The 26545-nt window shown below is 41.3% G+C and overlaps 3 protein-coding genes across 3 annotated transcripts in view; 2 read left to right on the forward strand and 1 right to left on the reverse strand.

The window, feature by feature from the left end:
• LOC114432357 (H-2 class I histocompatibility antigen, Q9 alpha chain-like) overlaps nucleotides 1-1666 on the forward strand; it is a 267348-nt gene extending 265682 nt beyond the window's left edge. Inside the window, exon 5 of the mRNA XM_028400345.1 lies at nucleotides 1646-1666. Coding sequence (XP_028256146.1) covers nucleotides 1646-1651 — 6 coding nt within the window. The 3' untranslated portion in view covers nucleotides 1652-1666. The remainder of the gene's footprint in view (nucleotides 1-1645) is intronic.
• Nucleotides 1-26545, forward strand: part of LOC114444837 (NACHT, LRR and PYD domains-containing protein 3-like) — a 383662-nt gene that overhangs the window by 331231 nt on the left and 25886 nt on the right. The window lies entirely within an intron of this gene.
• On the reverse strand, nucleotides 334-5121 carry LOC114432351 (H-2 class I histocompatibility antigen, Q9 alpha chain-like). Its single transcript, XM_028400336.1, has 5 exons — nucleotides 5070-5121; nucleotides 4014-4277; nucleotides 2237-2515; nucleotides 1587-1886; nucleotides 334-473 (listed from the first exon to the last, which is right to left on the reverse strand). The coding sequence occupies exons 1-5, from the start codon at nucleotides 5119-5121 to the stop codon at nucleotides 349-351; spliced, it is 1020 nt and encodes a 339-aa protein (XP_028256137.1). The 3' UTR covers nucleotides 334-348.

Consider the following 26545-nt stretch of genomic DNA (forward strand, 5'->3'; position numbering starts at 1 on the left):
ACATTCTGACATCAGCATCTCAGTGCACACTTCACTCCCTAATACAACTGAGACACTGCCCCCTAGTGGACAGTAACTGATGTGTTTAAAGCATTGAAGAGTGAAAAACACACAATCAAAGATGGACACAAATGTGTTTAAATCAATAACTGTTTTATTGATTAAAAACAGAGACACACTCGAACAGAAATCTGTCATATTATTTTTGATTTATTTTACCAGGTAGGTCAGGAAGAACTTAACAATACTCTACTTTGATTAATAAACTCTTGTTCATTAATAAACATGTAGCAACTCATGAAGCCGCTCACACCATCCATATCAGTACATATGCAATAAAGATGGAGGTCACACCACACGTCCTCCTGAGCTGCAGAGTTTTCTCCTTTTCCAGATCAGGACTGCAGTGACACAAACTACCAGGAGGAGGAGCAGTCCCAATCGTACTCCATTTCCTATGCTGTGATCGATCTCTGCAGAAGACAGAATTTACATTACATTTTGTTTTGTGTATGTTTGTGTCTTTTTTCAAATTAAAGGCCCTGTTGTGTTGGTTTGACTCTCACGTTGATCAGACAGTTACTTTATATGTCTGTCAGCACTATGGAGCCTCCTACACAGATCAGTGAGTGGTTGCATGGTGACAGTGTCGCACTAAGTTACACTGGGCTGTAACACAGTGTCAAAGATCAATTTACCTTCACAAACACAACCTGGAAAATCTGTTCTCCATTTAACCCTTCTTCTGTAAACCTTATGAATCACAGAGGACAGAGGGGTCTAATGTGCAGAGACTAACAAGACAAACAACCGTTTGTCTGCAAAACAGAGCCCCACACTTTGTATACTTTTTTTATTTTGTAGTTTTGTTGCATTTATAGTTCTAGTTTGACTGTGTGGGTTTGTAGTCACTGCTCTCCCTCTCCTTTCGGGTGTCTTGTCTTCTCTCCTCCTCCTGGTGATTACCTGCTCCACCCTGATGTGTCTCACCTGTGTCTCATTGTCTCTCCCTCCCCTCTGTATACCATGTGTGTGTTCTGCACTGTGAGCTGTGAGGTCTTATATAGACAGGTCTGTGTCTTTCCTAATCAAGTCCAATCAGTATCATCAAGCTGAAACACAGCTGGACTCAAATGAAGGATGATCAGAAGAAATGGAAGCACCTGAGTTCAATATATGAGTGTCACAGCAAAGGCTCTGAATACTTTGGACCATGTCATATATCATATATATATATATTTATAAATCTGCAAAAATAATGCAAAAAAATTACAAATACAGTGTTTTTCTGTCAATATGGGGTGCTGTGTGTATGGACTTACATTATTTGATTATTTAATGGCTGCAATATGACAAAGAGTGAAATATTTAAGGGGGTCTGAATACTTTCCGTACCCACTTTATATATATAATATTATTTTATATAGTGTACATATATTATATATAGTATAGAGTAATGTTGAATGTCATCATTGTACGTCAGTACGCCACCTCAACTCCATCAACCCTTGTAACACCAACCAACTCCACTTTTTTTCTTCATCCAACATTTCAATTGATTAAAAGAGAAAGAATCTCAGATTTACTGTTGGTCCTGATCTCCGCTCTGTCCAGTCTGGTGATGATGTCCACCTTTACCCCAGAGAGCTGAAACACACACTCATATGTCTTCCACTCCTCAGCTGGAACTGATGAGAAATCCATCTCAACACTCATCTGGAAGGTTCCATCATGGTTGGGGAGGATCTCTCCTTTGTCCACACCTTCATGAATCTCCTCTCGATCTTTGCTCCAGAACAGTTCAGCTCTGTTTGGGTAGAAACCTGTAGCGTGGCAGCTGATGGGACAGGAGGACTTCTTCTGGAGGAGAGACACTGAGGGACGAACTGAGGGAAAAGACAAAGAAGTTAATAACTACACACTGATGTAATGATTAGTTTGATATTTTTAATGACACATGAAAAAAGTTGATAGTAGAGATAATAAAATACAAGACAAGAGAGAAGAGGAGGGAGAGCAGAGGTGAGGAGAGAACAGAGTGAAAGTGATCCAGAGAATCTGAGGCAGATAAAAATGTGACAGAAAGACAGAAATTATGAAAAAGTGCTGATCAATATGTAGAGAGAGACGGAGGGAGGAGACACAGAGGGTTCTTCATTATAATGTCACAGCACATAAGAAACTGAGGAAGATGAATGTTGTCTTCATCACACTTAATCAGGTCATGTGACTCTACCTGTTCTCATCAGAGAGCTCCGCCCATAGTTCACATACTTCTTCAGCCACTCAGGACAGTGCTGGGTGAGGTAGTTCTTATTCTGTGTGATGAAAGCTCTGTCATTGTCCCACTTGTGTTTGGTGATGACAGCCTGTTGTTGTGCAGCGATCCATGTCTCTGTCTTCAGGTCAAATGATATGAAGTCTTCTCCATCATAACCGTACTGATTAAATCCATTGACCTCTCCAGTCTCATCGTCCCATTCACAGCCGCACATCCACTGCCAAACATGAACACCTGAGAGACAGACAGAGACTCAGCAGTGAGTCAGAGATCACAGCAGTTATTGTGACCACAGAGCCACTGATCAACAGACACCAACAGCAAACATCTACACCTCCACCTGTGATCAGCTCAGTGGATCCATCCACAGCCAGTATTGATCTACACTGCTGTCATGGATTTAACATCACGTCCTCTGAGACTCTGCAGACAGCTGATCAGTCCAACAACGTCCTCCTCCTGTCTCAGACTGCAGACTGTCCTGAGCTCCTTCTAGAAGCTTCCACTGAAGGACGTCTGAGTCCATGTTCAGAGAGCAGCCTCCACCTGCTATGCTTCATTATCAGATTATAGACACAGACATGTCTCCACGTTTATCTTTGCTGCTTCTTTCCTTCATTGCCCACATTGCACAGCTTATGGCTGGAACAGGAGAAGGCACAAGATGTTTGCAACTCCCGCGGGTTTAATTCTTATTATTATTGATCGTTTGTGGCTCATGAATGCTAACTGCTAACCATGCTAACTGTAGCTCACCCTGTGGTGCTGAGGTGATTGTTGAGTTTAAGGATCATGCTGTCGTGTTTTATCACAGAGAGGATCAGAGGAGACAGGAAGCTGCTGCACACTCAGCTCTGCACCTTTCTACATGTATGTAACGGTAGAGAACACATGCAGTCAGCAGCAGACTCTGGGTGGAGTCTGACCTGCTGCTGGCTGACTGGCTGAGTCTGTGTTCGGGCTCTGTGAGGAGGATCCTCATCTCTGGGTGCTTTGAGCTGCAGATCCTCCTGCAGCAGCAGCAGCTGTCCAGCTCTCAGCTCTCAGCGTGCACAAACATGCAGCAGACTACAAACTGATCATCATTCCTCTGACAGGTTTCTGTGCATGAACTGACTGATAAGAATCACATGTGTGTTTAATGAGTGTGCAGAGGAACAGCAGAGTTTGTGCAGTGTCTGAGCTCAGCAGCACAGGACTGATGGTTTCCTGGAACATTTTCAGTTTGTCTCTGATCAATGGTTCAGTTTGATCACAGAGAGACTGATTAAAACATGAAAACACATGAAGCTGATCACTGCTGGCAGATTTTACTGGTTCATCAAGTGACCGACTGTCAGTCTGAGTTTCTACAGCACAGACACTTTAACTGGTTTATAGAAGTGATCTGATGTCAGCTGTGAGGCTCCATGATTCAGTGATTAAAATCATTTAAACGTCATATTTTAGTGCTGCTGAACGCCGACAGCATCAGACGTCTGTGGTTTCAGAGCTGACTGCAGGGTGTTTTTATTAATATAGAAGTAGTCACATCATTATTTTAAACTCTTCATTTTCAACATGACTTTTCTCTTGATCAGTTCATTTATTGACAAATGATTTCAGCACTTTACACAAGTGTGTTTATGAAGCTGCAGGCACACACTGTGTTTTTACTGTGACACGTGTTTAATGAGTGTGTTTAACAAAGTTAATGAACAAATACCAGTGAAAAGAAGAAACATCCACAAACCTCCAGTCTGGTTGAAGCGCTGCTTTGCAGTTTCAATGTTGGCTTTGAAGGACTGCTGGTTACCCATGTAGATCTGAGTCTCTCTCTCCCAGTACTGTGGATCATCTTCTGTGACTTTGTTCATCCAGTCCTGTTTGGGCACTAATTTCTTGCTGTTGCTGTCATAGTGAAGTATCTGAACTTCATCAACCAAACCAACAGCCACAAACTGGGAAGTTTGGGACTTGGAGGACCCAGTGTAGAAATACTTCAGGGAGTGAGTCACTGTAAGAAAAAGATGATGTGATTACAGAACTACAACTTTATATAAATTACACAAAATCCTGCACAAAGAATCAGGAAGATCTACACGACATTAAAGACACAGATAATCTCTGCTGTTTGTCAGTAAGAACAAAAACAACAGACCTCATATGACGATCGATCATTTTAAACATTCAACAAATAAAAACAGTTTTCTTCTTGTTAAACTCACAGAATTTCAATTTCTGTAACAAAGTTAGCTGAAACTAATTTTATTCTTTAATATCATTTAATAAATATCCTCAGTTTATGTAAACTGAACACAGCAAGTGTTCATTTAAACATTGTTACATAACTTTAAATCTTAAATGATGTCATTTTATTAGGATTTATTTGATTTTAAAGTACACACGTGTACCGTGGACCTCCAGGCTCAGCGCTAACTGAGCTGCGCTCCCCGCCCCTAATGAGCTGAGCATTGTCCATCTTAGAGGGGTCACAGCACTATAATGCTTAATGGGCATCATAAATTATTCATAAAAAATACAATATCTGTACCTGACTTATTGATCACAAACAAATATATATATAGGATAAAATTGTAGCTGTAAATTACACAAAGGGTCTTTTTTCATTTTTAGTAAGTAAAGAAAAAAACACATTAAGCGGCTCAGAATGTGTGTAATGTTATTTTATATCAGTAAATGTGAACTATTACAGTAACTATTAACTGAATAAAATGAACCAACTTCAAACAAATTGAACAATGACAGAAAAACAAATATATGAATGTGTGTAAAGATAAAAACATACCCACTGCAGCGCAGTGAACTCCAACCAGGAACATGAAAACCAGCGGCTTCATTTTGACCATCAAACTCTGAGAAACAAACCGTGAACATCCACCAAGCGGAAGAGTCCAAGCTCGTAGTTCTGGAGCCGCTGGGGGCTGGCTCCAGCAGCGAGTCATTTCCCATAGACTCCCATGTTAAAATGTCTTCACAGCAGAAATGATGAAATGCTGTGTGCTCAGCAGCCAACATCTCTCTGTCTGCAGGTGGTTTCTGTCATTTATGTGTCTGCAGTTGGATTCAGGACTTTCTTGGAGTTCACAGCTGTAAAGTCAGAAACATGACATTTTTAACATGTTTTACTCACAGGATGGAGGCTGATTGGTTGCTTATAATAACTTCAGTTTTTACAGTGCATAATGAGTTCTCTGTTAATGCTGCTATCAACCAGTAGTGACTTGTTATCATCATCATTTCAAAGTGTAAACTCTCTCACCCTTCTCTCTGTTGACAGTGAATCAGTCACAGTGATGAGGAGAAGGTGCAGCAGTGATGATGGGGATGATCATGGTGACGGTGTTTCCTGAGCAGATGAAGCAGGTTCACACATCAATAACTATTCTCCACTGAACCCGTCTGTCTGTAGTCACTGTGTTTACTGCAGGTGTTGATCATGACATATTTTACTGTAGAGTCTCATTTAACTCTTTCTTTTCTTTCTCTTGCTGGTTTGTGTTGAACCTTTTGCTGCCTTCACTGTCTATAAACTTCATCCTGCAGCTGTCACCAAGGTGGAAAAACACATGTTCACATGTGAATTGTCCTGCTTCACACCACAAACACAGAAACACACACACATGGAAGTGATGAGAGATCAATGTCGACTGTAAATGATCCTTTTAGATTTCCGGACACAGCAAACTCTCTTCAAAGCAAACTTCTCTTTAAAGGAAACACTGTCAGACAGTGTTTCCTTTAAATAAGAGACTCTGAGCAGCCGACAGTCAGACAGATTATTATTAAAGAGGAGACATTCAGTGACCTGCTGATGTTTGGACACCTGAGGCCGTTTCTCACTTTCTGTTGGTGTTACAGTGAAATATTCAATTCAATTCAATACAAATTTATTCATACAGCGCATTTTACAATCAGAAATTGTCGAGTAGGTCGAGGAGGAGAAGAGGGAGACAGGACAGAGACAGAGACAGTATGCAGGTCTTGAGACCTGCAAAGAGAGAGAGAGAGAGAGAGAGAGAGAGAGCAAGGCACAAAACTACGAGGAAGACAGTGAACACAGATTATGAGATGATATTAGCAGTATGAGCCAGACTAAGGAGAGTAGAGGAGAGGTCAGAGGGTGAGAGGGAAACTGCTCAGTGGATCATGTTAGTGCCCCCCGACAGCGTAGGCCTAGAGCAGCATAGCTGTGCTAAAAGTTAACATTTTATCGGCCCTATGACACCTGTTATACCTGTGGCTGAGGTCATGTCGACAAGTGCCTGTACCTATACCTATCAGCCCTACACACTACACGCCTTACTAAACAGAAAAAATATATCTTCATGTTGCTGCTGTTCATTCATTGTCTGTGATTATCTCTCCGTGCTCCACACCTTCATGAATCTCCTCTCCATCTTTGCTCCAGAACATCAGGGCTCTGTCAGGGTAGAAACCTGTAGCGTGGCAGCTGACTGCAGAGGAGGGAGTCTTCTGGTGGAGAGACACAACTTTCATCATGTTTTAGGATTTGGAGGCAGAAGAAGAAGAAAATCACAACGAGCACACGCTGCTGAAGTTTGACTGTCACACACTCACAGAGCGTCACACACTCATTTATTTATTATTACAAGTTAATCGTTGTATTTTAGACACTGCATTTTTGTTTTTATGTTCTCCTCATATTTCATGCATTCACATGTCTTAAATATATAGCAACACATTTCTGTACTTTTTAAAAACACATTTCCTTCCTTTCAAAGTATGTTGTATAACGTCTGTACTATGTATTTTAATATAGAGACAAGACATTTTTTAATGTAAATTTGTCATAAGTTAAGCGAGTATAAAGTTTTGTATTTTAACTTTATCCAGAGACTGCCCTCTACTGGTTGGTTCAGTCCACACAGAAGAGACATTTATGCCAACAGAGCAGAGTGGATTCAGCTCATGATATCTAGAATAGAATAGAATACACTTTATTAATCCCTTTGGGGAGGTCCCTCAGGGAAGTTCCTCTGAGCTGGTGCAGGTTCAGGCCTCTGACTGCCACTGATCCAAACTCCAGCTGAAATATGTCCCATGTTATCCTCATTCAGTAAAATCAGTCCTCTCCAGATGTGCAGATGTGATGTCACTGCATGTGTCAGTCTTCATCCTGTCAGGACAAAGGGTTAAACCTGCTGTGGTCCAACACACCGAGCTGTTCATCCCAAAGAAGAGAATCCATTTAAAGGGAGACTTACTGTTAACGAGCCGGAACCCTGAAACACGTGAGAGACGATGTGAGAAACAGTTCTGCATCCATGAAAGGACACTTTGAGGCGTTCAGCTTCAGTGCTGCAAGAGAGTGACTGATTACAGAAACAGCCAACCCCAGTGGAATCAATGTGTTACTGCACAAGAAGATGATGTGTCAGCGTAAAACACAAATAACAAATTCAAATAGAATATATGAAGTAAACATACTGCAGTAGTCATTATGAGTATGTCTTCTTCCTTTTCTCTCTCTCTCTTCCTCCATTACCATGATGGAACCCAGAGCCGTTGCAACACAGTAGGCAAACCAGGCAATTGCCTAGGGCCCCGAGCATGAGAGGGGCCCTAAGACGGACGGTCAGTTAGCGCCACCATTCATCTACAGCTGTTTTGGCCCATTGACACATTCAGACTCCCCCCTCGCCCCCACGGGGCCCTGTGACAGCGCTGCTCGGAGCAGAGAGGAGCGGCTCGTTCAAAATAAAGGAGGAAGCACACACACTGCAGGCTGCAGGGAAAGGAGCAGAGGACAAAACAAGAGAGGTAAGAGTCTGTGACACAGCTCAGCCTCATCTTACTGCACCACTGTTTGTCTTTTTTCAGTGTGTCACTTAAAATCTTTTAGAGACGCAGGCTTCACGTCACTACAGCCTCCATACTGCAGCCTGAATGTTCACTGTGAGCCGCTCTGCGTACAAACGTCTGCTAAATGAGTTACAAACGTCAATATAATGACGTGATATAAAACGTAAATGAAGCTGTAAAGTAGCTTGTTAGCTCATGCAGCAACAGTGTGTAGCTGCTATGCTAATGATACCTTAGCTTGTTTAGCATTAGGCTAAGTGCTGCTGTTACAATTTACAGTTAGAGTTAATGAGCTCTAAACCACAGCAGGAAAAACTAATGTATGTATTTAGTCTACTTAGTGTTTATTAATGCTCAGGTGTTTCTCTGTAAATGACAAGCTAGTGAATTATTGTCATATAGTTGCTATTTTATGGCTTTTTTAAATGTTTTTCATCAGGTGCTGTGCTTAAACACCTGTCTGTGTCTCCTCATGAAGATGCCACAACCTCCACAGATGAAGGTCTGTGCATTATGAATAATCTGGATTATTTACAGTGTTAATTATCAGGCTGATCATTATGGTCGTATACCACACAGGTCATGTGGAGCCCTGTGAGGAAACTCCAGAGGACGTCCCAGCAGCAGTCCAACACCTGAGAGCCTCCACTCCTTCCTCTGCTCCTCCAGCACCTGACCTGGTAACAGAGGAAGGTTCCAAGGTGTCCAGGTCTCACTGATGATCCTGCACTGTGGACAAACTTAATAATAACAATACTAGTCATCATATCTTGTGTTGTCAGTGGTGGAGGAAGTACTGATGTTTAGTACTCAAGTAAAGTAGATGTGCTACATCAATGATCCTACTTAACCAAAGTCTTAAGTACTTACTTTTAATTTCCAAGAGTTTAAATCGAGACAACTGGACTCAAGGATTGATTTTTTTTAACTTGGGGATACATTAAAAAATACATGAAAGATTACTTAAGTACAGTAACAAAGTACAACTACTTAGTTACTTTCCACCACTGCGGACAGTCTTCAGAGGACATATTTCTATGATGTATTTTGATTGTGTTGTACAGGTTTTTTATGTTTCCTTAAGATCATATTTTCATATGTGTGTTCCACATTATTTAAATAAAAAGGTTGCTTATATAATCATCACTGTACATTTCTTTGTGTTTGGGGCGGCATTTCTATAGAATCTTGTAGCCCGTAGGGCCCCAGTGTTACCTTCTTGCCTAGGGCCCCTATGGTGTCAAGCAACGGCTCTGATGGAACCTTCCAAATGAGTGTAGATCTGAATGTTTCATCAGCTGAAGACTGGAGGAGGTACCACTGTGAGTTTCAGTTTGAGGGTGCTGAGGACAGGATCATCGCTGAGCGGAACCCTGATCAGAACCAACAGAGGTCAATTTATTTCATATTTTGTCTTAATTAGTTGAAATTATAATACAACATGAATACAACTCTTCTTAATCTTTTGTTCTCTTTTCCTGATAATGAAGCCTGATAATGTGCCTGTTCCTGATATAACTGTCGCTGTCATTGTCAAAGCTGAGAGGTGAGCTATGATAGTTTTATTTTGATGTTGTGTCTGCACATGACAGATATTCTGACACTCTGAAATATTATTTTGACTTCAGACTGAAGCTCTACATTCATTTACATGTTATCAATATATTTCCTGCATGTTTCCTCACAGCACCTGGAAACATCATTTAGCCCCCAGAGGCCACAAACCTGACAGCTGAAAGAAACACGCTCATTGAAGGAAACAAACGTCATGTTTTCTAAGATCATCTTTGTAAAATATGTAATATATATATATAATTAGTATAATATCCTCATAGACAGACTCTGTTCAGCTCTGTAATGATGTCAGTGTTCAGACATAATAAGTCTGTTGATGTGGATGCTCTGTTTCACAGCGTACTTTTTACTCAGTTCAATTCAAAGTTGGTGGAAAGATGTGTCCGTTATTTCAAAGTTGTCAATGAACGTTTCTGTGGAAACATGTATCATGTAAACGTTTCCACAGACAGTGGACAAACGTGTCACATCAACATGCAAACTGTCGCTGTGCACTCTGAGGAACTTTGAGTGTTTCTGTGCTGATGACCTTATTTTATCTGTTTTTCATTTAAAAGAGCTGCAGATTTGTTGTCATAGCGACACAGCTTGGGATAATAGCAGCTGCTGTGAACAGGTGTTGTTTCAGATGGAAACAGATCCACTGCAGGCACAAAAACCATTTTAGTGTTTACTGAGCTCCTGAATGTCCTTTGTAGTCAAACTGCTTCAGACAGACGGACTGATACATGAAGGGATGGACGGATACATGACAACGCAGAGAGGAAACATTGCACTGTGACAGCATCCTGACCTAAAGAAGCCTTCTGTATATGACTGTATATGACACTTTTATGACAATGTGCATGTTTTTGAAATGAAAAATAAGTAAATGACTTTCTTCCATGTTACTGAGCTCATGTGTTGGTATAGTCTTGCTCACATCCTCCTACTTGTTAGTTTGATTGCCGTTGCTAGGCAACATGGGAGTCTTAAAACGCTCATTAGATGCTGCTCTATCAAACTTATATTCAGAATTTTCGAATTCCGAGTAATTTCCGAGTGGTTTTTGAGGTCTCCTCTGCTGTTACCATGGTGACAGGCTGACACACAGAGGCATACAAAGCTCTGAATTGCTCTGATTCTCCAGCAATTCAGACCAATCCTTCACATCAGCATTCAAAGCAATGCTTCAGCTGCAGCAATCAAACTTGCATTTTCTTCAGGAAATGCCCTTTTCTAGTTCCATTCAGTCAGCTCTTTATTATCAGCTAGTTATGTTCATTCACTTGGTGTCCACATGTCAGAATGAATGGACCTAGTTCATTCTCTCTCCACATTCCTTATCCAGGTTGCCTGCAATGATGTTTGAAATCCTGCAGATGTCAGTGTTAGGTCAGAGTCAGAGCAGGCTCTGTGTGGCTTGTTATGTCTTTATTTTCATTTAACCTGGAAAAATCCCATTGAGATTTAGAGCCTCTTTTTCAAGGGAGTCCTGGTCAAAGAGGAAGAACAAAACACAGCTACACAGAAAAACAGTCCAAACATGAGCAAATAAATCCATAAACCAACTGCGGTGAGACGCTGGCTGTGTCCCAATTCAGGGTCTGCATCCTTCGGAGGACGCAGCCTACGCGGTCTCAGGAGGCCGCGTCCTCCTGAGGATCCTCCGGAGGATCCTCCACCGTTGGTAAATGGGACGGTCTGGCCTTCAAAGCACTTCCTGATTGTGGCGCGACGTCATAAATTTTGCCCCGGGAAAAACAAAAGCAGCGACAGCGACACAACACGGACTAGACAACAAACGGGACAACAGTGTGGATTTAGACATTTGGAATATTTTAATATATTTATTTGTTGTTGGAGGAAGAGGAGAGGTGGCTCCAGCGGCAGCAAAACCTGTGACGGCTCATTTTCTTCAGGCTGGGAGAGCGCAGTGGGGAGGTGACGGTAAGCTGCTGTTTAACCATATTATTGATCATAATTAATATACCGGTTACTGAGCAAACGCTAGATATATAACCAGTAGATAGACAAATATGATTAAATGTAATTTATATTTGATTCAATTGTAAGACTTGATACAGGGTCTGTTTGTAATTTTAATACTTTAAATAAATAGCTAAATGTGTAAGAACCCTGCAAATAACCCTGAAAGCACTGCTTTAATGTGTCATTAAGCATCAGGTCTGTCACTACACCAGAGAATTACTGCTGGGTGGAGGAGAGTGGGGCTCCCTGCAGGACCAGCTGTCTGTCCTGGAGGAGGTGTACTGACCATCATCACCTTTGGAGGGTGAGGATACATATTTTATAGCTTTTCATATTTTAAGCTGCGTTGGAAGCCGCTCTGTTGAAGTTATTATTTTTATTTTTGCCCTTTTTAAAAACATCTTTAGTAACATGGCAGCCGCCGATCGTCAGCTCTGCAAACCCTGATGGACGATGTGGTGGACAGAGGAGACAGACACCCCCCTCCCCCAGATGATGTCCCACTCACAGCCAGAGGACTCCAAGGTCTTCACCGTGGCATCATCCAGTCCAGAAGCACCAAGGACTCCTGCTCAGCCAAACATTTATATATATGTTCTTTGTGAATAGTATTTTCTGCTGATTTTTATAAATAATAAACTGTACATTTTCATAATGCCCACTGGTAAATAGTTAGAAATGTTCAAACTGTGTCTTTGTAAATATTGTACATAACACAACACACACACAATAAATGATTTACTGTGGTCACTGAGAAGTTGTTCAAAAGTTTACTTCAATTATAAATAGGTGATGAAACACATAATGTAACAAGGTTAGAAGAGTTTAAGAACACAGAGACAAGAACGATTTAATATCATCCTTTAATTTAATAAGTAACATTTAAATAACACAGAACATAAAATCACTGCTGTCCACATCCTCTCAATGAGCTGAGGTCTGTCCGTTCTTTCTCTGCTCTCCCCCTCTCCCTCTCTCTCTCTCTATCTCTCTCCCCCTCTCTCTCTCTCTCTCTCTCTCTCTCCCTCCCTCTCCAGCCTCATCTCCTCCGTTATCAATTGTCAGGTTTCTTCTGTTTCTCTCTGCTCCTCCTTCAACAATGGCCAACAGGCAGAATGACCGTTTGATATAATAACGATAATATTGCTCCTCACGTGAACTATACTTTATACTATAGTAAACAGTCCAGAAACAACATTCAATCAAAACGTTTAGTTTACAGCGCCTCGTATCAACAGGACGTCATGTTTGTAAATATAAAACTCATTTTTTTAATGCCGCTGTCACTACTAGCATTTTAAAACTCTCGAACTACTGCTCTTTACTTACATTTAAATGTGAATTCGGCACTCCTGCCGGTGCCGCTGCCGCTCGCTTGGTCCGTCATCGTACTATTGGACAAAAAGTAGGTCCGCAAAGCATTGTGGGATATTTAAGGCCACGAAGGATGGTAGCGATGCGTCCTCCAAATTCAGGCAAAAGGAGGACGCATTTGGAGGACGCATTTGAAGGACCCTTCGACTTTTGGCGAATTGGGACAGCCTTCGCGCAGCTTTGTGACGTAAGCGGCCTTAAAATGCGCACTCCGAAGGATGCAGACCCTGAATTGGGACACAGCCAACGTGTCGCCTCCGATGGGCTGTTATGAACAGTGACTCTCTCCCTCTCTGGTTTCTCCAGGTGCCCTGATGAGGCTGCTGTGGCTGCTGGGCAGAGCACCGAGCTGAGTGGACTCACCTGTATTCAATCTGCTCCTCTCCTGCCTGCTCTTAAGGACCTCGCTCTCCTCCACTCTCTGTCCGTTCTTCAATAACTCTCTGCAGTCACAGATCGCTGCTCACCTGAACTCTTCTGAATCCCTCTGAACTCATTTTAACTTCTCTTTATTTCTCAGGAGCCACTCAGTCCTGGTGACCTTCAGTCCACGCTGCAGTCCTCCAGAGCACCAGTCAAGATCAAGTTTTTCTCCCCAGTGGATGTTTTCAGTTATTTTTTTTGTGTTGAAAGAACAAAGTGTTAAACCTTTGAGAAACTTAGATCTGCATGCTCTTCACACAACACTGACACAGACTGGCATTAAAAGAAAAGCCCAATGTTAGCCTCAGCCTCTTCACAAGTTTCTCCACATGTGACTTAACATGATCTGCAAAGTGTTTAACTGTTTAAGCTTTGATCAAAATCTGTCCAATGAATGTGTTAAGATAATTGTTTCCTGTTTGATCAGCTGTTTGTACTGTCTGCATTACAGTAAGATCAGTTCAGTTCCTGATTTATTTTGGTATTCCTAACTCTCCTCTTGTTTCGGGTGTCTGGTCTTTCCCCCTCCTCTCGCTGATTACCCGCCCCGCCCTGATGTGTCTCACCTGTGTCTCGTTGTCTCCCCTGCCCTTGTGTAGTCAGTGTCTGTGTCTGTGTTCAAAATCACTCATATGGGGAGTTCAAGAGCACCATGTAGTGAACTCATTGTGATAGCATTTTCAGACATTTCGACTTTGTTGTTGGAATCTACCTCATTTTGTGTCGTCGTCAATGACGTCACTGCTGTCGCAAATGAAACGAGCCAATCTCTGCCAGCTAAACGAACTACATTGTTAGCAGTTATACTTTGTGCCGTTATAGCCCAATATACGTTTTATGGCAAAACATGAATAAAGCAAACTCAGCCGGTCATGCTACATTCTTTAAATGATCATTATATTTATAAGACAGTGGCACAATGCATGATGGGACATATTGCTAAAAGACCATGGGATGGACACTACAGCTGTGTTCCAATTCAAATTGTTCTTGTCTCTGTGTTCTTAAACTCTTCTAACCTTGTTACATTATGTGTTTCATTTCCTATTTATAATTTACGTAAACTTTTGAACAACTTCTCAGTGACAACAGTAAATCATTTATTGTTCTGTTATGTACAATATTTACAAAGACACAGTTTGAACATTTCTAACTATTTACCTGTGGGCATTATGAAAATGTACAGTTTATTATTTATAAAAGATCAGCAGAAAATACTATTCACAAAGAACATATATATATAAATGTTTGGCTGAGCAGGAGTCCTTGGTGCTGCTGGACTGGATGATGCCACGGTGAAGACCTTGGAGTCCTCTGGCTGTGAGTGGGACATCATCTGGGGGAGGGGGGTGCCTGTCTCCTCTGTCCACCACATCGTCCATCAGGGTTTGCAGAGCTGACGATCGGCGGCTGCCATGTTACTAAAGATGTTTTTAAAAAGGGCAAAAATAAAAATAATAACTTCCAAAGCGGCTTCCAAAGCAGCTTAAAATATGAAAAGCTATAAAATATGTATCCTCACCCTCCAAAGGTGATGATGGTCAGTACACCTCCTCCAGGACAGACAGCTGGTCCTGCAGGGAGCCCCACTCTCCTCCACCCAGCAGTAATTCTCTGGTGTAGTGACAGACCTGATGCTTAATGACACATTAAAGCAGTGGTTTCAGGGTTATTTGCAGGGTTCGTACACATTTAGCTATTTAATTTAAAGTATTAAAATTACAAACAGACCCTGTATCAAGTCTTAGAATTGAATAAAATATAAATTACATTTAATCATATTTGTCTATCTACTGGTTATATGGCTAGCGTTTGCTCAGTAACTGGTATATTAATTATGATTAATAATATTAAATAGCAGCTTACCGTCACCTCCCCACTGCGCTCTCCCAGCCTGAAGAAAATGAACCGTCACCGGTTTTGCTGCCACTGGAGCCGCCTCTCCTCTTCCTCCAACAACAAATTGCTTGTTGTGTAGTCCGTTTTGTGTCGCTGTCGCTGTTTTTGTTTTTCCCAGGGCAAAATTTATGACGTCGCGCCACAATCAGGAAGTGCTTTGAAGGCCAGACCGTCCCATTTACCAACGGTTGAGGATCGTCCGGAGGATGCGGAATCTTTAGACCTTGTAGGCTGTGTCCTCCGCAGACCCTGAATTGGGACACAGCTCCTGTCCTATTAGAAGCAGCCCAGCCCTCTGAACACAACAAGAACACAAAGAGATGGTACCGTTACTTTCACTGCTGCGCGTCTGTCACGTCTCATCCGTAGGTAGGTTTAAAACACACACACACACATACACACACACACACTGGTCATAACGTTTGTTGTCAGTCTGTCGGTTCAGCCTGCAGCTCCTCACAGCAGGGCGCCGTCTAACGGAGCTGTTTTAAGGGAAGAAACGCACTTAGCGCTCACATTTATGATGGATGGAGCATGTTGTGTTGATGTTTTCACTTGTTCACTCACATGCTGACTGTAACTCTGACCAGCCTGAGAGAAAGAGGCGAGTTTGTGAGAGTTAGAAAATGTGTTGTGAAATATGGACAAAGGAACATTTCTATCAGATTATGTAATCCTCCTGAGATTAACATCTTCAGTGACTTTATTTAATGGCTGTCAGAAATAAATCATTAACACTTTCACAGTGACTCAGTGTGTTTTGGTTCTGTAACAGAACAGCAGACTTCACACAAACATGTTGGACCATCAGTTTCAGTTTTCACTTGGACTGCTGCTCCTCTCAGACTGTAGCACAAACCCTGTGTGTTCATGTTGCTTCTGTTTTTTACACACACTTCAAACTCACATTTTTGTGATGAATTATAAACAAACAAATGTTTCACACATGAAGATGTTCTCTGTCTCTATAAGCTCTGATCTGTCTAACAGGTTCACACATGAACTTTTACTTTCAGATTCAGTCTCCTCTAATGAAGCTGGACACATGTCAAAATGTATGTGTTGTGTTACAGTGATATGAGGAAACAGAAAAAAGAACAAACATCTGATCTTTAATCAGAATATGTAAGTAAAACTGAAAAAGCAGAATCCCTGAGTTTTTACATACAGACAAAATCTCACAGTTTTGTGATTAATGACAAACATCTCTGTCAAGTAAATAAAAATAATCACACACATTATTTCTTGATTGTTGCTATGATCTTGTCTGCACCATGCTGGAACAAGAAGTCTTTAAAAGCTCATGTAGGTTCATGAATATTTCTTCAGATGTTTATCTGTTCAGCAGGTTCACACACATCAGCTGTGTTCCTTTCAGATTCTGCCAGTCTCTTCTAAAGGAGCTCCACCAGCTGCTTCTTCTGTCAGACATCTGTTTAACCATGAAGAATCAGATGTGTTTGTTCTTCTTGTTGTTTCTCTTCTGTCACATTTCATCAGCAGGTAAGAAGACATTCTTTATCATCTTTATTTCTGCTCCACAAGTTCATGAGAACACTGAATGCATCATATTAATGATCATATTTGTATTTATTTATTCACTGACATCATCCATGTTTCTCCTGCAGTGAAACACTCATTTAAGTGTTACAGAACTGCATCCTCTGGACTCCAGAATGTGTCAGAGTTCATGTTTGTTGGAAAGGTTGATGATGTGGAGGTGAACCAATGTGACAGCACCAACAAGATATTTGAACCAAAACAGGACTGGGTGGTTAAATTATATAACGAGGATCCTGAGGTATTACAGGCAGGCCGTCAGGAGTGCTTCGTGATTATACCTCTTTTCTTCAAAGATGTAATTTATAATTTGACACGAACCCTCCAAACTGAAGGTGCAGTATCATATTTCACTACATGTTTAAAATGAAATCTAAGTGACTCAGATTGTTAGTTTTTACAGATTGAACCACTCCCCCCCTTCCTCTCTCAGGTGCCATCTTACAGTGTATACCTGGCTGTGAACTGGATGAAACAACAGGACAGTTTTCTGGATTTGTACATTGTGGTTATAATGGAGAAGACTTCCTTAGATTAGATCTGAAGACCCTCAAATGGATCGCTCTGAGTCCTCAAGCCAGCATCATTAAACAGATATGGGACAGAAACACCACCATAATAGAGTATTATAAGTACCTCATCAATCGTCGTCATCAGACATTCTATTATAAGTACCTCTGATGAGGTACTTATAATAGAATCTCTGATTCTATTATAAGTACCTCATCAATCATCGTTTCCCATACTTGCTGCAGAGGTTTCTGGAATATGGGAGAAGCTCTGTGATGAGAACAGGTTGGTTCTTTGTGTTATTTCTCCAACAGTAAAATAGAATTATTACTTTGTGGTTACTTTCCTCCAACAACTAGTCAAGTTGATGTTTAGATCTGTGTGAGTCCAGAAACCAGATAAACTCAGTGAATCAGTCCTCTGCAGGTTGTTATGGACTCTACAGGTTTTAAAACTTGCATTGACACAATGCATTTATATTTATATATAAAAGTTAGTGATGTCTTCTTGTTTCTTTTCTCTCCCTCTACCTCCATTATCTCTGCCTGATCTCCTCCCTCCAGATCCTCCCTCAGTGTCTCTCCTCCAGAAGACTCCCTCCTCTGCAGTCAGCTGCCACGCTACAGGTTTCTACCCTGACAGAGCCCTGATGTTCTGGAGCAAAGATGGAGAGGAGATTCATGAAGGTGTGGAGCACGGAGAGATCCTCCCCAACCATGATGGAACCTTCCAGATGACTGTTGATCTGAATGCTTCATCAGCTGAAGCCTGGAGGAGGTACCACTGTGTGTTTCAGCTTGAGGGTGCTGAGGACAGGATCATCACTGAGCTGGATGGAACCCTGATCAGAACCAACAGAGGTAGATTGATTTCATATTTTTGTGTCTTTCACTTAGTTTAAATTATAATAAAACTCTTCTTAACCTTTTGTTCTTCTCTTCTCATCAGTGAAGCCTGATAACCTGACCATCCCTGTCATTGCTGCAGTTGTTGTTGTCGTCGTCATGGCAACTGCAGGTGGATACATGGCTCAGAAAAAGAAGAAAGGTGAGCTATGTTTTATTTTGATGTCATAACTTTAACAAAATTAATAAATCTTTAAAGCTGAGTCTACACATGACAGATATTCTGACACTCTGAAATAACACTTAAATGTCAGACTGAAGCTCTCCATTCATTTACATGTTATCAATATGTTTCCTGCATGTTTCCTCACAGAAGCTGAGGACAGCACTGAGCTCCCAGAGGCCACAAACCTGAACACTGAAATAAACACAGCTCACTGAAGGAAACAAATGTCATGTTTTCTAATATCATGTTTGTAAAATATATAATATATATATAGTATATAGTATAATATCCTCATAGACAGACTGTTCAGCTCTGTAATGATGTCAGTGTTCAGACATAATAAGTCTGTTGATGTGGATGCTCTGTTTCACAGCGTACTTTTTACTCAGTTCAATTCAAAGTTAGTGGAAAGATGTGTCCGTTATTTCAAAGTTGTCATTGAACGTTTCTGTGGAAACATGTATCATGTAAACGTTTCCACAGACAGTGGACAAACGTGTCACATCAACATGCAAACTGTCGCTGTGCACTCTGAGGAACTTTGAGTGTTTCTGTGCTGATGACCTTATTTTATCCGTTTTTCATTTAAAAGAGCTGCAGATTTGTTGTCATAGCGACACAGCTCGGGATAATAGCAGCTGCTGTGAACAGGTGTTGTTTCAGATGGAAACAGATCCACTGCAGGCACAAAAATCATTTTAGTGTTTACTGAGCTCCTGAATGTCCTTTGTAGTCAAACTGCTTCAGACAGACGGACTGATACATGAAGGGATGGACGGATACATGACAACGCAGAGAGGAAACATTTCACTGTGACACTGTCCTGACCTAAAGAAGCCTTCTGTATATGACTGTATATGACACTTTTATGACAATGTGCATGTTTTTGAAATGAAAAATTAGTAAATGACTTTCTTCCATGTTACTGAGCTCATGTGTTGGTATAGTCTCACTCACATCCTCTTACTTGTTAGTTTGATTGCCGTTGCTAGGCAACATGGGAGTCTATGAGAGAGCCCTTAAACGAGGATCATCTGCCAAATGTATCTCCTCCTACAAATTTCAAGCTACAGACTCCATTTTAGTCTTAAAACGCTCATTAGATGCTGCTCTATGAAACATGAATTCAGAATTTTCTAATTCCGAATCATTTCCGCACGCCAGGCTCTCAAAGTTGGAGTGGTGACAGGCTGACACACAGAGGCATACAAAGCTCTGAATTGCTCTGATTCTCCAGCAATTCAGACCAATCCTTCACATCAGCATTCAATGCAATGCTTCAGCTGCAGCAATGAAACTTGCATTTTCTTCAGGAAATGCCCTTTTCTAGTTCCATTCAGTCAGCTCTTTATTATCAGCTAGTTATGTTCATTCACTTGGTGTCCACCCGTCAGAATGAATGGACCTAGTTCATTCTCTCTCCACATTCCTTATCCAGGTTGCCTGCAATGATGTTTGCAATCCTGCAGATGTCACTGTTAGGTCAGAGTCAGAGCAGGCTCTGTGTGGCTTGTTATGTCTATATTTTTATTTAACCTGGAAAAATCCCATTGAGATTTAGAGCCTCTTTTTCAAGGGAGTCCTGGTCAAAGAGGAAGAACAAAACACAGGTACACAGACAAACAGTCCAAACATGAGCAAATAAAGCCATAAACCAACTGTGGTGAGACGCTGTGTCGCCTCCTATGGGCTGTTATGAACAGTGACTCTCTCCCTCTCTCTGGTTTCTCCACAGGTGCCCTGATGAGGCTGCTGTGGCTGCTGGGCAGAGCACCGAGCTGAGTGGACTCACCTGCATTCAATTTGCTCCTCTCCTGCCTGCTCTTAAGGACCTCGCTCTCCTCCAGTCTCTGTCAGTTCTTCAATAACTCTCTGCAGTCACAGATCACTGCTCACCTGAACTCCTCTGAATCCCTCTGAACTCATTTTAACTTCTCTTTATTTCTCAGAAGCCACTCAGTCCTGGTGACCTTCAGTCCACGCTGCAGTCCTCCAGAGCACCAGTCAAGATCGAGTTTTTCTCCCCAGTGGATGTTTTCAGTTATTTTTTGTGTTGAAAGAACAAAGTGTTAAACCTTTGAGAAACTTAGATCTGTATGCTCTTCACACAACACTAACACAGACTGGCATTAAAAGAAAAGTCTTCACACGTTTCTCCACATGAGGCTTCACATGATCTGCAAAGTGTTGAACTGTTGAAGCTTTCATCAAAATCTGTTCAATGAATGTGTTAAGATATCTGTTTCCTGTTTGATCAGCTGTTTGTACTGTCTGCATTACAGTAAGATCAGTTCAGTTCCTGATTTATTTTGGTATTCCTAACTCTCCTCTTGTTTCGGGTGTCTGGTCTTTCCCCCTCCTCTCGCTGATTACCCGCCCCGCCCTGATGTGTCTCACCTGTGTCTCGTTGTCTCCCCTACCCTTGTGTAGTCAGTGTCTGTGTCTGTGTTCAAAATCACTCATATGGGGAGTTCAAGAGCACCATGTAGTGAACTCATTGTGAAAGCATTTTCAGACATTTCGACTTTGTTGTTGGAATCTACCTCATTTTGTGTCGTCGTCAATGACGTCACTGCTGTCGCAAATGAAACGAGCCAATCTCTGCCAGCTAAACGAACTACATTGTTAGCAGTTATACTTTGTGCCGTTATAGCCCAATATACGTTTTATGGCAAAACATGAATAAAGCAAACTCAGCCGTTCATGCTACATTCTTTAAATGATCATTATATTTATAAGACAGGTGGCACAATGCATGATGGGACATATTGCTAAAAGACCATGGGATGGACACTACAGCTGTGTTCCAATTCAAATTGTTCTTGTCTCTGTGTTCTTAAACTCTTCTAACCTTGTTACATTATGTGTTTCATTTCCTATTTATAATTTACGTAAACTTTTGAACAACTTCTCAGTGACAACAGTAAATCATTTATTGTTCTGTAATGTACAATATTTACAAAGACACAGTTTGAACATTTCTAACTATTTACCTGTGGGCATTATGAAAATGTACAGTTTATTATTTATAAAAGATCAGCAGAAAATACTATTCACAAAGAACATATATATATAAATGTTTGGCTGAGCAGGAGTCCTTGGTGCTGCTGGACTGGATGATGCCACGGTGAAGACCTTGGAGTCCTCTGGCTGTGAGTGGGACATCATCTGGGGGAGGGGGGTGCCTGTCTCCTCTGTCCACCACATCGTCCATCAGGGTTTGCAGAGCTGACGATCGGCGGCTGCCATGTTACTAAAGATGTTTTTAAAAAGGGCAAAAATAAAAATAATAACTTCCAAAGCGGCTTCCAAAGCAGCTTAAAATATGAAAAGCTATAAAATATGTATCCTCACCCTCCAAAGGTGATGATGGTCAGTACACCTCCTCCAGGACAGACAGCTGGTCCTGCCAGGGAGCCCCACTCTCCTCCACCCAGCAGTAATTCTCTGGTGTAGTGACAGACCTGATGCTTAATGACACATTAAAGCAGTGGTTTCAGGGTTATTTGCAGGGTTCGTACACATTTAGCTATTTAATTTAAAGTATTAAAATTACAAACAGACCCTGTATCAAGTCTTAGAATTGAATAAAATATAAATTACATTTAATCATATTTGTCTATCTACTGGTTATATGGCTAGCGTTTGCTCAGTAACTGGTATATTAATTATGATTAATAATATTAAATAGCAGCTTACCGTCACCTCCCCACTGCGCTCTCCCAGCCTGAAGAAAATGAACCGTCACCGGTTTTGCTGCCGCTGGAGCCGCCTCTCCTCTTCCTCCAACAACAAATTGCTTGTTGTGTAGTCCGTTTTGTGTCGCTGTCGCTGTTTTTGTTTTTCCCAGGGCAAAATTTATGACGTCGCGCCACAATCAGGAAGTGCTTTGAAGGCCAGACCGTCCCATTTACCAACGGTTGAGGATCGTCCGGAGGATGCGGAATCTTTAGACCTTGTAGGCTGTGTCCTCCGCAGACCCTGAATTGGGACACAGCTCCTGTCCTATTAGAAGCAGCCCAGCCCTCTGAACACAACAAGAACACAAAGAGATGGTACCGTTACTTTCACTGCTGCGCGTCTGTCACGTCTCATCCGTAGGTAGGTTTAAAACACACACACACGCACACTGGTCATAACGTTTGTTGTCAGTCTGTCGGTTCAGCCTGCAGCTCCTCACAGCAGGGCGCCGTCTAACGGAGCTGTTTTAAGGGAAGAAACGCACTGAGCGCTCACATTTATGATGGATGGAGCATGTTGTGTTGATGTTTTCACTTGTTCACTCACATGCTGACTGTAACTCTGACCAGCCTGAGAGAAAGAGGCGAGTTTGTGAGAGTTAGAAAATGTGTTGTGAAATATGGATAAAGGAGCATTTCTATCAGATTATGTAATCCTCCTGAGATTAACAGCTTCAGTGACTTTATTTAATGGCTGTCAGAAATAAATCATTAACACTTTCACAGTGACTCAGTGGGTTTTGGTTCTGTAACAGAACAGCATGACTTGACACAAACATGTTGGACCATCAGTTTCAGTTTTCACTTAGACTGCTGCTCCTCTCAGACTGTAGCACAAACCCTGTGTGTTCATGTTGCTTCTGTTTTTTACACACACTTCAAACTCACATTTTTGTGATGAATTATAAACAAACGTTTCACACATGAAGATGTTCTCTGTCTCTATAAGCTCTGATCTGTCTAACAGGTTCACACATGAACTTTTACTTTCAGATTCAGTCTCCTCTAATGAAGCTGGACACATGTCAAAATGTGTTGTGTTACAGTGATATGAGGAAACAGAAAAAAGAACAAACATCTGATCTTTAATCAGAATATGTAAGTAAAACTGCAAAAGCAGAATCCCTGAGTTTTTACATACAGACAAAATCTCACAGTTTTGTGATTAATGACAAACATCTCTGTCAAGTAAATAAAAATAATCACACACATTATTTCTTGATGTTGCTATGATCTTGTCTGCACCATGCTGGAACAAGAAGTCTTTAAAAGCTCATGTAGGTTCATGAATATTTCTTTAGATGTTTATCTGTTCAGCAGGTTCACACACATCAGCTGTGTTCCTTTCAGATTCTGCCAGTCTCTTCTAAAGGAGCTCCACCAGCTGCTTCTTCTGTCAGACATCTGTTTAACCATGAAGAATCAGATGTGTTTGTTCTTCTTGTTGTTTCTCTTCTGTCACATTTCATCAGCAGGTAAGAACACATTCTTTATCATCTTTATTTCTGCTCCACAAGTTCATGAGAACACTGAATGCATCATATTTATGATCATATTTGTATTTATTTATTCACTGACATCATCCATGTTTCTCCTGCAGTGAAACACTCATTTAAGTGTTACAGAACTGCATCCTCTGGACTCCAGAATGTGTCAGAGTTCATGTTTTTTGGAAAGGTTGATGATGTGGAGGTGAACCAATGTGACAGCACCAACAAGATATTTAAACCAAAACAGGACTGGGTGGTTAAATTATATAACGAGGATCCTGAGGTATTACAGGCAGGCCGTCAGGAGTGCTTCGTGATTATACCTTTTTTCTTCAAAGATGTAATTTATAATTTGACACGAACCCTCCAAACTGAAGGTACAGTATCATATTTCACTACATGTTTAAAATGAAATCTAAGTGACTCAGATTGTTAGTTTTTACAGATTGAACCACTCCCCCCCTTTCTCTCTCAGGTGCCATCTTACAGTGTATACCTGGCTGTGAACTGGATGAAACAACAGGACAGTTTTCTGGATTTGTACATTGTGGTTATAATGGAGAAGACTTCCTTAGATTAGATCTGAAGACCCTCAAATGGATCGCTCTGAGTCCTCAAGCCAGCATCATTAAACAGATATGGGACAGAAACACCACCATAATAGAGTATTATAAGGACCTCATCAATCATCGTTTCCCATACTTGCTGCAGAGGTTTCTGGAATATGGGAGAAAATCTCTGATGAGAACAGGTTGGTTCTTTGTGTTATTTCTCCAACAGTAAAATAGAATTATTACTTTGTGGTTACTTTCCTCCAACAACTAGTCAGGTTGATGTTTAGATCTGTGTGAGTCCAGAAACCAGATAAACTCAGTGAATCAGTCCTCTGCAGGTTGTTATGAACTCTACAAGTTTTAAAACTTACATTGACACAATGCATTTATATTTACATAAATGCATTGTGCATATAAAAGTTAGTGATGTTTTCTTGTTTCTTTTCTCTCTCTCTACCTCCATTATCTCTGCCTGATCTCCTCCCTCCAGATCTTCCCTCAGTGTCTCTCCTCCAGAAGACTCCCTCCTCTGCAGTCAGCTGCCACGCTACAGGTTTCTACCCTGACAGAGCCCTGATGTTCTGGAGCAAAGATGGAGAGGAGATTCATGAAGGTGTGGAGCACGGAGAGATCCTCCCCAACCATGATGGAACCTTCCAGATGACTGTTGATCTGAATGTTTCATCAGCCGAAGAGTGGAGGAGGTACCACTGTGTGTTTCAGCTTGATGGTGCTGAGGACAGGATCATCACTGAGCTGGATGGAACCCTGATCAGAACCAACAGAGGTAGATTGATTTCATATTTTTGTGTCTTTCACTTAGTTTAAATTATAATAAAACTCTTCTTAACCTTTTGTTCTTCTCTTCTCATCAGTGAAGCCTGATAACCTGACCATCCCTGTCATTGCTGCAGTTGTTGTTGTTGTTGTTGTTTTTACTCTTGTCGTCATGGCAACTGCAGGTGGATGCATGGCTCAGAAAAAGAAGAAAGGTGAGCTATGTTTTATTTTGATGTCATAACTTTAACAAAATTAATAAATCTTTAAAGCTGAGTCTACACATGACAGATATTCTGACACTCTGAAATAACACTTTAATGTCAGACTGAAGCTCTCCATTCATTTACATGTTATCAATATGTTTCCTGCATGTTTCCTCACAGAAGCTGAGGACAACACTGAGCTCCCAGAGGCCACAAACCTGAACACTGAAACAAACACAGCTCACTGAAGGAAACAAATGTCATCTTTGCAAAATATAAAATATATATAATTAGTATAATATCCTCATAGACAGACTCTGTTCAGCTCTGTAATGATGTCAGTGTTCAGACATAATAAGTCTGTTGATGTGGATGCTCTGTTTCACAGCGTATTTTTTTCTCAGTTCAATTCAAAGTTGGTGGAAAGATGTGTCCGTTATTTCAAAGTTGTCATTGAACGTTTCTGTGGAAACATGTATCATGTAAACATTTCCACAGACAGTGGACAAACGTGTCACATCAACATGCAAACTGTCGCTGTGCACTCTGAGGAACTTTGAGTGTTTCTGTGCTGATGACCTTATTTTATGGACCTCTGACCACCACTTATTTCCAGTACAATGGGAACTTTTACAGACAGAAGCATGGCTGTGCGATGGGATCACCTGTGTCTCCTTTTGTGGCCAACCTCTACATGGAAGAAGTGGAGAGAAGAGCCCTGAGTTCCTTTCCTGGAACCACCCCCACCCACTGGTTTAGATATGTGGATGACACCTCGGTCAATTCAGTTTTATTTATGTATAGCGCATTTTACAATCAGAAATTGTCTCAAAGCGCCAGAGCCTGAACCCCCTTAAGAGCCACAGTGTCAGGAAAAACTCCCTTTTAACAGGAAGAAACCTTGAACAGGACCCGGCTCATAAGGAAGAACCTTCCTGCTGATAGATGGCCGGGTAGAGGAGGAGAAGAAGAGGGAGACAGGACAGAGAGGATGAAGGAGAGAGTGTTTGTTTTAGAGCTACGCACTGCTTTACAAGCATTGGCTGAACTGATCATCAGCGCTCTATGTGTTACATCGTCATAATACAGTGTGAACTCTAATAATTTGATCCACAGGTTTATTTGTGTTTTTAAATTTTATGGGGATTTTAGTGTTGCCTAGCCTGTTTAAGCACAGTTCAAATTCAGCATCAGCAAAATTAGATCCGCCGTGAATTACAGCATTGTGACATTTCCCTGTGGGTAAAAAACCTGTGAATTGTTGCAACCTCAGACCTCAGCTGTTCAT

The sequence above is a fragment of the Parambassis ranga genome, chromosome 2 (genome assembly GCF_900634625.1).
Source record: "Parambassis ranga chromosome 2, fParRan2.1, whole genome shotgun sequence".
Classification (NCBI taxonomy): domain Eukaryota; kingdom Metazoa; phylum Chordata; class Actinopteri; family Ambassidae; genus Parambassis; species Parambassis ranga.

Excerpts from the sequence above, each read along its gene's own strand:
- LOC114432351 (XM_028400336.1), bottom strand. The coding sequence starts at position 5,121 with ATGAAGCCGCTGGTTTTCATGTTCCTGGTTGGAGTTCACTGCGCTGCA. Across the intron at positions 2,516-4,013 it reads GCGCTTCAACCAGACTGGAG|GTGTTCATGTTTGGCAGTGG; the intron begins GTTTGTGGATGT and ends TCTGTCTCTCAG. Across the intron at positions 474-1,586 it reads AGCGGAGATCAGGACCAACA|AGATCGATCACAGCATAGGA; the intron begins GTAAATCTGAGA and ends TGTCTTCTGCAG.